Source organism: Pelophylax lessonae (assembly GCF_965119305.1).
Source record: "Pelophylax lessonae genome assembly, chromosome: 4".
Lineage (NCBI taxonomy): Eukaryota > Metazoa > Chordata > Amphibia > Anura > Ranidae > Pelophylax > Pelophylax lessonae.
The window spans coordinates 256161402-256177428 of record NC_138771.1 but is presented as its reverse complement, the minus strand read 5'-3'; the positions used below and the strand labels follow the sequence as shown (position 1 = coordinate 256177428).

Sequence of the window (16027 nt, the reverse complement as noted above, 5' to 3'; positions counted from 1 at the left end):
ACAATGTCGAAATTGGGCCCAATTAGCCATTTTCCCTCCCCGATGTCATGTGACTCATTAGTGTTACAAGGTCTCAGGTGGTAATGGGGAGCAGGTGTGTTAAATTTGGTGTTATCGCTCTCACTCGCTCATACTGGTCACTGGAGGTTCAACATGGCACCTCATGGCAAATAACTCTCTGAGGATCTGAAAAAAAGAATTGTTGCTCTACATAAACATGACCTAAACTATAAGAAGATTGCCAAGAGCCTGAAACTGAGCTGCAGCACAGGGGACAAAACCATACAGCGGTTTAACAGGACAGGTTCCACTCAGAACAGGCCTCGCCATGGTCAACCAAAGAGGTTGAGTGCACGTGCTCAGCGTCATATCCAAAGGTTCTGTTTGGGAAAGAGATGTATGAGTGTTGCCAGCATTGCTGCAGAGGTTGAAGAGGTGGGGGGTGGGGGGGTCAGCCTGTCAGTGCTCAGACCATTCCCTGCACACTGCATCAAATTGGTCTGCATGGCTGTCATCCCAGAAGTAAGCCTCTTCTAAAGATGATGCACATGAAAGCCCGCAAACAGTTTGCTGATGCCAAGCAGACTAAGGACATGGATTTCTTGAACCATGTCCTGTGGCCTGATGAGACCAAGATAAACATATTTGGTTCAGATGGTGTCAAGCGGGTGTGGTGGCAACCAGGCGAGGAGTACAAAGACAAGTGTGTCTTGCCTACAGTCAAGCATGGTGGTGGGAGTGTCATGGTCTGGGGCTGCATGAGTGCTGCCAGCACTGGGGAGCTACAGTTCATTGAGGGAACCATGAATGCCAACATGTACTGTGACATACTGAAGCACAGCATGATCCCCTCCCTTCAAAGACTGGGCTGCAGGGCAGTATTCCAACATAACGACCCCAAACACACCTCCAAGACGACCACTGCCTTGCTAAAGAAGCTCACGGTAAAGGTGATGGACTGGCCAAGCATGTCTCCAAACCTAAACCCTATTGAGCATCTGTGGGGCATCCTAAAATGGAAAAAGGAGGAGCGCAAGGTCGCTAACATCCACCAGCTTGGTGATGTCATCATAGAGGAGTGGAAGAGGACTCCAGTGGTAACCTGTGAAGCTCTGGTGAACTCCATGCCGAAGAGGGTTAAGGCAGTGCTGGAAAATAATGGTGACCGCACAAAATATTCACACTTTGGGCCCAATTTGGACATTTTCACTTAGGGGTGTACTCACTTTTGTTGCCAGCGGCTTAGACATTAATGGCGTTGTGTCGAGTCATTTTGAGGTGACAGCAAATGTACACTGTTATACAAGCTGTACACTCACTACTTTACATTGCAGCAAAGTGTCATTTCTTCAGTGTTGTCACATGAAAAGATATAATAAAATATTTACAAAAATGTGAGGGGTGTACTCACTTTTGTGAGATACTGTGTGTATATATATATATATATATATATATATATATATATATATATATATATATATGTGTGTGTGTGTGTGAAAGTGTGTGTGTGTGTGTGTGTGTGTGTGTGTGTGTGTGTGTGTGTGTGTGTGTGTGTGTGTGTGTGTGTGTGTGTGTGTGTGTGTGTGTTAATGAGGTTAGATTACTGTGAACCAATGCAGGGACATGTTTGACAGTTTAATTTCTTGACAAGTCTGAGCTCCACAAGGGTTGCATGTCACTCAAGCACCAGTCTGATACTCCTGATCTAAGTGAACCATTTCTGACAGATGTGCAGTGAATGGAAAACTTCCTTTCCCGTAAAGGAAATGATACAACCCTTATGCTGGCCATAAATGATGATATCTACTAGCGACTGCAACCATTTTCAACCTGAATGGATTGAAGCAAATTATTGCCATCACTGCCACATACATAAAAACATAGAAACTCTGGATTTTAGCTTGCCTTGATGCATTAGGGTTGATTTACTAAAGGAATAGAAGCTGTTCACTCTGAAAAGTGTATGTTCTCCCAACTTTAACACCTAAAGATATTCTTATTCTCCAAAAATACACCATATACATCTCCTACCTTATGGCCCTGTAATCTGTTTTTTATGTAATTGTTTCTTACAATATTTTTCTGCCTACTTGTAACGTCCTCCAGGAGCTTTCAAACCTTTCCCTTTTTCCCCTCACTTCCATTTGTTTGGAATGAGCACTATACGTTTGTGGCCATGTGTACTGTTTTAGGCATACTACAAAATGCACAGTCCATAGTCCCTAGTTCAGGGGTGGGGAACCTACGGTTTGGGGGCCGTATGCGGCCCCCGAAGTCATCTGGTCCGGCCCCCCATGCAGCTGAGTCTGTGTCTCTCAGCTGATCTGTCAAAATGGAGCCGATGCTTCCTGTATAGTTCCTGCTCCATTATGACAGTCTGAGTGAGTCACAGGCGGAGTGATATCAAATGCACTCCGCCTGTGACCAATACACGAAACATCACCTCTTCCAGCCAGAGCCAGCAGTACCAGCCAGAACCAGCAGTACACACAGCAGTACCAGTCAGAACCAGCAGTACACAGCAGAACCAGCAGTACTAGCCAGAGCCAGCAGTACCAGCCAGAGCCAGCAGTACCCACAGCAGTACCAGCCAGAGTCAGCAGTACCTACAACAGTACCAGCCAGCAGTACCAGCCTGAGCCAGCAGTACCCACAGCAGTACCTGCCTGAGCCAGCAGTACCAGCCAGCAGTACCCACAGCACAGTACCAGCCTGAGCCAGCAATACCCACAGCAGGACCAGCCAGCAGTACCAGCCTGAGCCAGCAGTACCAGCCTGAGCCAGCAGTACCCACAGCAGTATCAGCCTGAGCCAGCAGTACTCAAAGCACAGTACAACCCAGCAGTACGAGCCTGAGCCAACAGTACCCACAGCAGTAGCAGCCAGCTGTACCCACCAGCAGTAGCAGCCAGCTATACCCACCAGCAGTACCCGCCAGCAGTTCTTTTCAAAACTTACCCCCACAATAAAGTCGACTGCGCTCCAGACTGACCAACGCAAACATCACACACCTCACCAAAGAGAAGCAGTTGCAGCCATCACATTAGGGGTGAGTTAATTAAATGTTTGACCGAATATAACAGGCTCATTTTTAAGGTGATAATTTTGTACGGCCCCCAAATGATTTTATAAATACCCAAATGGCCCTTGGCAGAAAAAAGGTTCCCCACCCCTGCCCTAGTTAATCTTAGTAATGAGCAAGAGAGGGTATCTATGTTCCTACATACAGTGACACCATGGATAAAGAACGTAGCCACCCTTTACCAGGAACTTGGATCACAGCAGCAAAAAAAAGGAATTTGGAGATTTAGGGGAGGCTGAGAGGAACAAAAGGCACTTTTTAGTTAAAAATATATATTTAAATAAATAAATTAAACCAAAGTTTAAAGTCGCTTTGAGGTGAAGCTGTGTTGTTGACCTTATATTACCAGTCATGCGTAAGAAAAAAAAATTAAAAATTTGATTTTTGCTTGCACATGATTCAGGGATTGACCTGAACACAGCTTCAGTGAACATGCTTCATTCCTTTAATAAATTAGTAAGTAATGCTTATTGTATCATTGCGGTTTTCTTTCCAAAAATGCCATTGCAGGCCTGCCATGATGCTCCACTGGCAAATTGAGTCACTGACCTCCATAAGAATGCAGTCAGTAAGAAAATAAGTCAAATAAAACTTAAAGTGTGTGTAAATCAGGGGTCTCCAAACTTTCCAAGCGGACAGCCAGTTTGATGTTGGTTTCAATGGGAGGAATAGTGCCCCATTGTTGATTTCAATGAGAAAAATAGTGCCCCATTGATGGTGTCAGTAGGGGGAATGGTGCCCCATTATTGGTGCCAGTTGGTAAAAGAGTGCCCCCCGAGGGCCAGATAAAGGCAAGCAAAGGGCCACATCTGGCCCCCAGGCCACAGTCTGGAGACCACTAATGTAAACTCTAACAAATTTCTCTGCTTTGTTCTCTTTGGTCTGTTAAATATACCCTTGAATGGGTTTTATTATACCTGTTCCACATTTGCAAAACAAGCATCTCTCTTCATCCAGCCAGAATTTTTGTGAGCTGATAACTTCCTCGAATCTCTGACTCTAGACTGTCCAGTCCAGAAAAAGTATTTTTCCTTGCTATCCTTATGGACTACAAAACACCTCCTCCTGTTATGGAGCAGATAATGAGGGGTTATATAGTCCTAGCACAGTGTTATTTAGGTATAACACACTCCCTGTAGTAGGGTCACAGTGATGCTCAAAACAGTTGTCACCCTAGGACAGGAAGTGAGTTAACTGCAGAATTGCCAGGTTAAAATAAAGGGAAAATGGAAAATGATTGCAGCTGCCACATTTAAGGACTGGTATGGTGCAATACTATCAATTCTTGTTATATATGATTTAAATCCAACTTCTGGAAAACTAAAAGTATATCTAGGGGACTGGAAAAACAATTTTACTTACCTGATCCTCCACTTCCCCAGCAGATGGCGCTTCCCTATGCTCTGGCAGTGAACTGTCCCTCTGCATCCTCACATCCCTATGCAAGGCTATATAGCCTCAGTCTAGCTAGATCAGGCGTCCCCAACCTTTCAGACCTCACAGACCACTAAACTCATAATTTTGAATTTCACGGACCACTAACATGAATTTTACATGCGTTATACACACAATGATCCTGCTCTCTGCCCGCCTCTCCCTGGATCACACTGCTGCCTTATACACACAATGATCCTGCTCTCTGCCCCCTCCCCCTGGATCACACTGCTGTCTTATACACACAATGCTCCTGCTCTCTACCCCCTTCCCCCTGGATCACAGTGCTGTCTTATACACACAATGTTCCTGCTCTCTACCCCCCTCCCCTGGATCACAGTGCTGCCTTATACACACAATGCTCCTTCTCTCTGCCTCCCTCCCTCTGGATCACAGTGCTGCCTTGTGCACACAATTCTCCTGCTCTCTGCCTCCCTCCCCCTGGATCACACTGCTGCCTTATACACACAATGGTCCTGCTCTCTGCCCCCTCCTCCTGGATCACACTGCTGCCTTATGCACACAATTCTCCTGCTCTCTGCCTCCCTCCCCCTGGATCACACTGCTGCCTTATACACACAATTCTCTTGCTCTCTGCCTCCCTCCCCCTAGATCACACTGCTGCCTTATACACACAATGATCCTGCTCTCTGCCCCCCTCCCCCTGGATCACACTGCTGTCTTATACACACAATGCTCCTGCTCTCTACCCCCTTCCCCCTGGATCACAGTGCTGCCTTATACACACAATGCTCATTCTCTCGGCCTCCCTCCCTCTGGATCACAGTGCTGCCTTATGCACACAATTCTCCTGCTCTCTGCCTCCCTCCCCATGGATCACACTGCTGCCTTATACACACAATGCTCCTGCTCTCTACCCCCTGGATCACAGTGCTGCCTAATACACACAATGTTCCTGCTCTCTCTACCCCCCTCCCCCTGGATCACAGTGCTGCCTTATACACACAATGGTCCTGCTCTCTACCTCCCTCCCCCTGGATCACACTGCTGCCTTATACACACAGTTCTCCTGCTCTCTGCCTCCCTCCCCCTCGATCACACTGCTGCCTTATACACACAATGCTCCTTCTCTCAGCCCCTTCCCCCCCCCCCCCTCGATCACACTGCTGCCTTATACACACAATTCTCTTGCTCTCTGACCCCCTCCCCCTGGATCACACTGCTGCCTTATTCACACAATGCTCCGGCTCTCTGCTCCCCTCTGCCTCACCAACTGTGCATCACACTGCTGCCTTACACAGATTCATGATTGGATCTCATCTCCCTATTCAGCATTGTGCTCAAGCTTTGCCAGCTCTGTGATTGGAAGTCCCCTCCTTCCCCTCTCGCTCTCTGCACTACTCCCAGCGCCTCCTTCTGAGTTCACAGGAGCCATAACTACAGAGGAGGCATCGGGTATCAATGTCTGCTGACATTATTGACTGTCAGTACACTTTGAGAACAACACTGGAAACAACATTGGACAGTATACATCCACCACATTGTTGATTTGCGGTAGAACCCCTGGGGACCACCAAAGTTTTCTCGTGCACCATCAGTGGTCCACGAACCACTGATTGGCAACTGCTGGTCTAGATGCTGTTAGAAGATCTTAGACTGCATGAGCGTACAGGAGAAAAAGTTGCTGGGACAAATCTAGCAGCACTGTGGAGCCTGCTAAAGCAAAGAATCATGTAAGTAAAGCTGCTGCCCCCCCCCCCAAGCATTAAAGCAAGCAAGTGCGCAGCCCCACCACATAAGAGGACTTTTAGTTTTTGGGAAGTTGGGCTTTAAGAGTTCTTATCTGCTTTGGGTCAGCAATGCAAATCATTTTAAAAAAGGCCTCTTTCACATGGGCTTAGGGATGCAGCAAAAACAAGCACCTTAGCCACCTTTTTAACATTTTAACAATGGCAGGAGGACAGGACAGTATAGACCAGCACATCAGTATCACTTTGCGTCATGTTGCATGAAGAATTTTAGGGCATGTCACATTCTCTAGGCTTTGCTGTCTTCAATAAACTCGATTGCAGTGCACCAAAACTGTACATATAACATTTGTGACACATTCAGCATGTGTTTTTGAAGTGTTTACAGCATTCAACCCCCTTGTGAAAAAAAAACTTAAAACCAAAGTTTGCATTTGGGCAGTGATTATTCAAGTATTATAAAACCCTCAACATGTTTAGTTCTTACCCCCAGCGCTTGCAGTTTACAACTTTTAATGCTGCTCACTCCCATTCTATTTCGGTGCTGCTTCCCTGAACTTCTGGTCTTTACAAAAAAATAATTAACAGTGAACAGTGCAGTCTGGAAACAGTCTGTTAGCTTTAAGAAGGAGGGAGGAGCGGGGGTACCTTGCAATCCTAGGCTATGGGGCTGCGTGTTTCTATTGATGTGTACAGTGTAGGGAGACGCTGCTTTAGTCTCTTCATGCAAGGGTGACTCCATAGGAGGAGGAGAAAGGAGCCACTCTGAAACAGAAAACCTGGGGTAGCGGTCAATGGCACCATTTTAAACTGCAACATAGGTGAGGATTAAAGATGAAGAAACTATATACTTAATGGGGAAGATTTACTAACATTGGTGCAGCTGTGCATAGTAACCATTTAGCTTCTAGGTTTCATTGTCAAAGCTTAATTGAACAAGCTGAAGTTAGAAGCTGATTGGTTCTCATCTAAAACTAAAACACAAGTTTTAGTAACCCCCCAGTAAGTGAATCAGCTGCTTAAAATGTGAGGGTTTAATGTCACTTTAACATACAATCACATGTGTGAAACATGTCTTGCACATGGGTTAACACTTATCCACGTGAACCTGCAATCAACATTTTGCTGCATCTCCAAGCCCATATGGAATAGGCCGAAAGTCAGCCATAGACAGTGCAATCAACACAGGCATGGGTGCTCAACCTGAGGCCCTCCACCTGCTGTGGAGCTACAAGTCCCATCATGCCTTAGCCTTTGGGAGTCAGGCCTGTAACTGTCAGCCTTGCAGTGTCTCATGGTAATTGTAATTCAGCAACAGCTGGAAGGCCACAGGTTGAACACTCATGCAGTAAAGCCAAGTACACATGGGCTGAATGTCAGTCGGCTGGTTCAATACAAAGCGGCTGACAGTCGGCCCATGTGTACAGCAGCTGGTCTGACAGCAGCCGGCTGTTCGACTGGCTTCAGTTGAAGGTTGAAGACCGGAAAAGGTTTGCTGGCAATGGCTGAGAACACTGACCGGAGTGCTCTGGCTGGGGGGCCACCCCCCTGTCAGAGTACAATAGCTCAGCAGGGGAGATCGCTGTACTGACATTGCATAGTTAGTACAGCGGCTCTAACCTGAGCTTTCAGGGGTTTTTTTTAGTTTGCCCACTGGGTTGAATGAAAAAGAAAAAAATAGTAATGTGTACCAGGCTTGTGTTCTCCTGGCAGAGGGAAGTTGGAGTCATCCTGGCTGGGAGAAAAAAACAGTGATTATTGCTAGCGGCGATAGCTGATGGAAATAATCGCATGAAAAATCCGACAGGTTGGTTGTACCTAAGTTGATTGATCGATGAACTTGAGTACAATCAGCCTACCCATACATTGTTGAAATCTCAGCCAGTCCCTGCTGAACCGGCCCATATTCAAACCATCTATGGTTGCCTTAAAGCTGACCAAAAACTGTTCGATTTTTTTGTTCAGCAAAAAAACAAATGAAGTGGATGGAGGAATCCCCCTCCTTAGGACATTGCATTCTGACAGCTGTACCCACTGCTGCAGAATACCATAATCATCGGCTGCATCTACTTCAATCATCATTTTCTAACATGTCCCTTCAACAGAAGTTGATCAAATGGTCAACCACTGTTGAGCAGGCACATCCACCCATTGATCGAAAATCGACTGGTCCGATTTCCATTAGTGCAAAATCAATTTCATTCATAATCAACTTGACAGCCACAATAGCCGTACAACTAGCACTGTCCTACAAAGAGCCAAAATGTTTCCATCAACAGAATTTGCATCCATTGTCCAAGACAGCGTTTCTCTTTTTTCAGTCAAGGCACCCTTTAAAATTCCGCACAATCTCGAGGCACCCCATTCTCAATTTTAAAAAACTAAATTAATAGTTTTACATAATGCAGCAACATCCATATGCGTAGAACACCCAACATTAGTGGTGATTCATTCTTCCAAAGCAAACACCTTTGCACATTGCTACTGACTAGTATTCCAATGTTTCTCTTCTCCCTCGGTTCCTCTCCTTCACTCAGCTAATGTGACCTCAGTGCTGATGGAGGGGCAGGGGAGGGGCAAAAAAGGATGCTGTGCAGGTGCCCAACATCCTCCTTATCAACCTATTATGTCATTGGTTGTTAGGACACTGGCTGCTCGAAGGTTATAATGGTTCACAATGAAAACCTGTGGCTTTTTTTCTCAAAGAATAGGTGCGGGTACTCCCCCTTTCCAACTCACCCCTTGTCTCTGCCCCCTACCCATCTCCTTGCACCTTCCCTTGGTTCCACCCCCTGCCCACCTCCCAGTACTACCCCTTTTAGAGAATATAGGACCATTCATTTTGTGGTGCTAAGTAATTTGCATGAAACACATGAAACGTTTTAATGGCAAGAAGAAAATAGATCCCTGCAGCCAGCAACAATGCTGCCCCCCAGCAACAATAGACCCTCCAACAACAATAGATTACCCAGCAGCAATATACCACCCTGCAGGAAAACAACATAATACCCCCCCCCCCACCCACGTTATAATATATCTACCCCAGCAACAATAGACCCCCCCCAGCCACAACAGATCTCCCAGCAGCCAGTATTAATAGACCCTCCACCAGCCAGCAAGAATGTTGCATCAGTGCTGGAGGTGCCCCCTAGTTCCCATTGGAAAAAAAGCCCTGGCTTTATGTAACTAATAGGCAGGCTTGATCCATCTGCTTACTTGTTTACAATTTTTGGGCAGTTTCTAGGCATTTTGCCAAGGCACCCCTGAAGACACCCCAGTTAAAAAAGGCTAGTCTAGGATGCTTCCAAACCATTGCAACTATCCTAGGAGCCAGCCCTGGCTTTATGCAAATACTAGGCAGGCTTGATCCACCTGCTGACTTATACATAATTTTGGGGCACTTTCTATGCATTTTTCTAAGGCACCCCTGAAGACAACCCGGTTGAAAAAAGCTGGTTTGAGCTGCTTCCAAACCATTGCAACGGTTCTAGGAGCCAGCCCTAGCTTTATATAAATAATATGCAGGCTTGATCCACCTGGTGGCTTGTATACAATTTTGGGGCAATTTCTAGGCATTTTGCCAAGGCACCTTTGAAGATACCCCGGTTTAAAAAGGCTGGTCTAGAATGCGTCCAAACCATTGCAACTATCCTAAGAGCCAGCCCTGGCTTTATGTAACTAATAGGCAGGCTTGATCCACCTGCTGGCTTGTATACAATTTTGGGGCAATTTCTAGACATTTTGCCAGGGCACCCCTGAAGACATCTGAAGGCACCCCAATTGAAAAAGGCTGGTTTAGGATTCTTCCAAACAATTGCAACTATCCTAGGAGCCAGCCCCGGCTTTATGTAACTACTAGGCAGGCTTGATCCACCTGCTGGCTTGTATAAAATTTTGGGGCAAGTTCTAGGCATTTTGCCAAGGCATCCTTGAAGACACCCGGGTTTAAAAAGACTGGTCTAGAATGCGTCCAAACCATTGCAACTATCCTAGGAGCCAGCCCTGGCTTTATGTAAGGAATAGGCAGGCTTGATCCACTTGCTGGCTTGTATACAATGTTGGGGCAATTTCTAGACATTTTGCCAGGGCACCCCTGAAGACATCTGAAGGCACCCCAGTTGAAAAAGGCTGGTTTATGATGCTTCCAAACAATTGCAACTATCCTAGGAGCCAGCCCTGGCTTCATGTAACTACTAGCAGACTTGAAATAGAAAACAGTGTATTAAAACCCACGCTAAATAAATTAGTGTGACCTGTAGCTGCTGCTCACAAGGTAAAAACCAAGAAGATAGTAAATATGTATAAAACAGCGCTCACTGGCTTAAAAGGTGATGCAAGGTGACTAGCAGGCTTGATCCACCTGCTGGCTTGTATACAATTTTGGGGAAAGTTCTAGGCATTTTGCCAAGGCACCCTTGAAGACTCCCTGGTTTAAAAAGGCTGGTCTAGGATGCTTCCAAACCATTGCAACTATCCTAGGAGCCAGCCCTGGCTTTATGTAAGGAATAGGCAGGCTTGATCCACCTACTGGCTTGTATACAATTTTTGGGCAGTTTCTAGGCATTTTGCCAACACTCCCCTGAAAACATCTAAAGGCACGCCAGGGTGCCTAGGTACCCTGGTTCAAAAAGGCTTTTCTAGGATGCTTCCAAACCATTGCAACTATCCTAGGAGCCAACCCTGGCTTTATGTAAGGAATAGGCAGGCTTGATCCACCTGTATACAATTTTTGGGCAGTTTCTAGGCATTTTGCCAAGACCCCCCTGAAAACATCTAAAGGCACGCCAGGGTGCCTAGGTACCCTGGTTCAAAAAGGCTTTTCTAGGATGCTTCCAAACCATTGCAACTATCCTAGGAGCCAGCCCTGGCTTTATGTAAGGAATAGGCAGGCTTGATCCACCTGCTGGCTTGTATACAATGTTTGGGCAGTTTCTAGGCATTTTGCCAAGACCCCCCTGAAAACATCTGATGGCATGCCAGGGTGCCTAGGCACCCTGGTTCAAAAAGGCTTTTCTAGGATGCTTCCAAACCATTGCACCTATCCTAGGAGCCATAAACTTGTTGTAATGAGGATGTAAACCACTGTCAGATGTATAGAGAAAATAAGAAAGTGTATGGCCAGAAAAATACAGAAATACATAGTATAGCTCAGGGAGGTGCCAATAGAACAGCCCCCAAACTGTAGCTTTGAGCATAGAAGAGGTAGTTTAGTTGTACTGTGTTGGTTTTGAGCAGGCTGTGACTTTAAGCGACACTCAACAGGTAAGTTCCACAGGTTGTTTAGTAAGTAGCACTCACCCTGGCGGCTCTGGAAGAGTAGGGATCCTCAAATAAAGCCCACATCCGAGGTCTTAGCCTTCTCCAGCGGCTGACCTTGCCATCAGGACCCACCACGTCCTCTATGCCCAGCCTCTTGCCCAGGTCCTCGTCATCCTCATCTATAGGTGGCGGCTCTCCGCTGATCAGGTCCGGGGTCTCGAAGATGTCCAAGGCTTCCTCGGCATCTCGGTGCTGGCGGTAGGTCATCCAACAACAGGGTTCCACATCGGTCTCATCGATCCCCCAGAATGCCAGCTCCTCCTCGAAGAGGGGTCCGCACACATCGGCCGGGCAGTGCAGCTTCCCCGTGCGGTAATAGTTGAGGACATAGGCGAAGACCCCGGGGTGCCGGTCAAAGAAGAACTCATTGCCCCGGCTGGTGCTCTGGAAGGGTCCCGGGATCGGCTGCTCCAGCCCGGGGTCGCTGTGCGATTCGCATGCCAGGAGTGCCAGGCGGGTCCCGGGCACTGTCTTCAGCGTACTCCGGTACGTCTCGTGTCTGGTGCCCCCCACGTTCAGGATGATCCTCTCGTTCTCATCGATCTTCCCCATCTCTCTGGATCCGACATGACTCGCATGGGTGGCAGGTGAAGGCTCCTGGGGTCAAAGGAAGAACGGGGAAAAGGCAAAAGTCAGCCACATTCATTCACCGATTTACAGAGATCAGATCGCACGACAAACTTCCCAATGTCTGCAGAGACACCAACTTCTACATACCCCCTCCCACCTGTCACTCTGCGCCACGCCCACTCCTCCTACCTGTCACGCTGCGCCACGCCCACTCCTCACCAACTGATCAGTCACCTTCCCTTGTCCTATCACACCATGGGGGACATACAGCTTCTATCAATCATCTCTTTCTATTACCATCATACAATCTATAGATGACAACAACCCATTACACTGATATGCCACACACTGGAAGTGCATTTTGATCCTCAATACCCCTGGGTCCACCACACCATCTTACCATCTCATTAAATGAAATGTGATCATATCCATGCATAAAATATCTTCAATCAATGCAATACGATCAATAATATTCTTTCCTGGCCATAGCATTTTTTGCTATTTGAATGTTTGCGATTAGATCGTTTTGATCAACTGGATACAACAATCAAAGCGTGTGTGGCCACCATTAGATTAGGCTGGTCATACGCAAAACTATCTGCAACATGTTGCAATCTGACCGTAAATCAGTTTTAGATTTACCAAAGCTATGCAATATGAGGACCTCCCTAAACTATCAATCCGGCAGGCCTGTGCACTACCTACCTAATAGTAGATCTAAAGAAGATAGTACTTTCGCATTGCGTATTAAAGCCTTAATGATGGCCATAGGTGATACAATCTGATTGTATATTCCCTTTAGGTCTATCATCAACTATGTAGTGCACTGGCCTGTTGATGCTATACATTTTTTAACAAGGTCTGTCTTTATACTACATGATTTTGGAAAATCCAAAGAAGATTGTACAATAAAATTGTATAGCATATGGTCAACAGTAAAGCTGGTTATACCCTATACAATCTAATTGTGCAATCCCCTTTGGATCTATGACCCATCTATGTAGTTCAAGGGGCCTGCCTGATTTAATAAAATAATTGGATCAATAAGGTTTATCCTTATATTACAGGGGTCTCCAAACTTTCTAACCAAAGGGTCAGGTTACCTAGCTTCAGGTTTTAGAGGGGCAGGACTGTTGCCAGTGGGAGTAGAAGAATTGGTAACATCCAATCGTTTGTGTCAGTGGGAGGAATCATTGGTGTCGGTCAGAGGAAAAGCGCCCCATCATTGGTGATGGTGAGAGGGAGAGTGCCCCATCATTGGTGTCAAAGGGGGGAATAGTGTCCCATTATTGGTGTGAGTGGGAGGAATTGTGCACCACTGTTGGTGCCAGTGGGGAGGAAAAGTGCCCCATTATTGGTGCCAGTAGGAGGAATACTGCCCCATCGTTGGTATCAGTGGGAGGAATAGTGCCCCATCATTGGTGTCGGGGAGAGGAATAGTGCCCCATCATTGGTGTCAATGGAAGAAAAAGTGCCCCATCGTTGGTGTCAGTGGGAGGAATAGTGCCCCATCGGTGTCAATGGAAGAAAAAGTGCCCCATCGTTGGTATCAGTGGGAGGAATAGTGCCCCATCGTTGGTGTCGGGGAGAGGAATAGTGCCCCATCATTGATGTCAATGGAAGAAAAAGTGCCCCAACGTTGGTGTCAGTGGGAGGAATAGTGCCCCATCGGTGTCAATGGAAGAAAAAGTGCCCCATCGTTGGTGTCATTGGGAGGAATAGTGCCCCATCGTTGGTGTCAATGGAAGAAAAAGTGCCCCATTGTTGGTGTCAGTGGAAGGAATAGTGCCCCATCATTGGTGTCACCGGGAGCAATAGTGCCCCATCATTGGTGTCAGTGAGAGGAGTAGGGCCCCATCATTGGTGTTGGAGAGAGGAATAGTGCCCCATCGTTGGTGTCAGTCGGAGGGATAGTGCCCCATCATTGGTGTCATTCGGAGGAATAGTGTCCCATCATTGGTGTCAGTCGGAGGAATAGTGCCCCATCATTGGTGTCGGTCGGAGGGGTAGTGCCCCATCATTGGTGTCAGTCGGAGGAATAGTGCCCCATCATTGGTGTCAGTCGGAGGAATAGTGCCCCATCATTGGTGTCAGTCGGAGGGGTAGTGCCCCATCATTGGTGTCAGTCGGAGGAATAGTGCCCCATTATTGGTGTCAGTAGGATGAATAGTGCCCTAAGGGTCCGATAAAGGAAAGCAAAGGGCTGCATCCAACCCCTGAGCCACAGTTTGGAGATCACTTTTATATGACATCATTTTGGTAAATCTAAAGATTGTATGGGAATTGTACAATCCAATTGTATAGGCTATGGTCAGCAGTAAAGCTGGTAAAACCCTATACAACCCAATTGTACAATCCTCTTTAGACCTACCATAACTGTACAATGTCCTTTAGAGCTACCATCAACCATGTAGCTCAAGGGCCTTCCTGATTTGATCCAACCACTGGATAAATAAGGTTTGTCCTTCTAGTACATCACACAAGATTGTACAGAGGTTGCACACGCAGCTTGCATAGTGCATAGTGAATGTGAAAGCTGGTCCTACACTACAACAATCAGATTGTACAGAGCCTGCAGAAGCAGATTGCACAGTGAATGTCAAAGCTGGCCACACACTATACAATCAGATTGTACAATCTCCATAGATGTGCTTTGTATCCAGTTAGGCGGGTACCTGCACTCAGATCAGATTGTATGGTGTATGGTCAGTCCAGATTTTGAGCTAGGGATGAGGCTGATAATGGCACCCAGGAGAAATCCCAGCAGCCATAGTGGCCATTCATTCATACATGTCATCCACACACAAGCCATACCTCAAAGAGAGAGAGAAGAAAGTGTCTGGACGATGTGCCAGGCGCTCCTCATCACCTTGGGCACATCACAGACGATGAGCGATGTCCAAAGTGTAAAGTCCTGATGAATGATGATCGTTAGCTCCAACTCGGAGGAGAAGACAGCCCTAGTCCTCTCTATAGAGCATCCTCTTCCTCGCATGGAACTATGTCAGACTCACAACAGGCGGTAGCCATTAAACACTGAGAAGACAAACAAAGAGCTTGTGATCAGTGTGCCATCCTCGGCAGGTAGGCATAGAAGGGTAGTGGTGGGATGAAGGTTGGAGGAAGATGAGGAAGGTCTCCTTGTAGGAGAAGAGAGGTGGAGGAGAGGAGCTGTCCTTTCAGCACCACCGCACAAACTCATAAGACAGTCTGCACACACCCTCCGAGGGCTGGTAACATCCTTCGCCCCCTCATCAAACACTCATCCGCTCTATTTTAGAATCAATCCACACATGCTTTTCTGCTGTCTACCATCTCCTTCTCCTTTTTATTCCTTCAGACACAGGCAAACCGTCACCTAGTTACAGGTGACATCCGTGCCCAGACTCTCAGCAGCTTTCTGTCATCAGGATACCTAGCAACCTGAGGATTGCAATGATAATGGCTTATTACTCATGGTGGCCATATACGCTTCAATAAAAGATCCACGTATGGGTGACAAACCCATCCGATCTATAGGAAGTGGATTTACACCCATAGTTGGAAGATATGATCATAAGTTATTGATGGCTTTACCATTCATTCAGTTGCTGAAGAAACACCAATGATCGGGTGTTCTGGGTGTGCCTGGGCACACCCTGTGCAACACAGATTTGTCCTGCTGAACACTCCTACCCAGGGTCGGGACAAGGGGTGGGCAGGAGGGACGGTTGCCCTGGGCGCAATGGTTTTTTTGCGCCTTGACCCTAACCCTAAGGGAAGGGGGAGGCGCAGTTTGGCATCCTTGCCCTGGGCGCTGGATGACCTTGTCCCGGTGTAACGTGAGAATTACCTACCCCGTGAGAAAAACATACCCTCGTCACTTCCGGCCAGGAACAGCTGAGCAGCGCAGCAGTGCGCATGCTCACAGCCC

The 16027-nt window shown here is 46.9% G+C and overlaps 1 protein-coding gene across 5 annotated transcripts in view; it reads right to left on the bottom strand.

Moving 5' to 3' along the window:
* KCNC2 (potassium voltage-gated channel subfamily C member 2) overlaps window positions 1-15225 on the bottom strand; it is a 423709-nt gene extending 408484 nt beyond the window's left edge. For all 5 annotated transcript variants that reach the window (XR_014225173.1, XM_082254728.1, XM_082254726.1 and 2 more), the window contains exons 1-2: window positions 14918-15225; window positions 11524-12138 (exon numbers count right to left, since the gene is read on the bottom strand). Coding sequence is in view for 4 of the 5 variants with exons in the window: in XM_082254728.1 (XP_082110854.1) it covers window positions 11524-12138; window positions 14918-14926 (624 nt within the window). In the remaining variant the exon portion in view is untranslated. The remainder of the gene's footprint in view (window positions 1-11523; window positions 12139-14917) is intronic.
* Window positions 15226-16027: the final 802 nt, after the last annotated feature.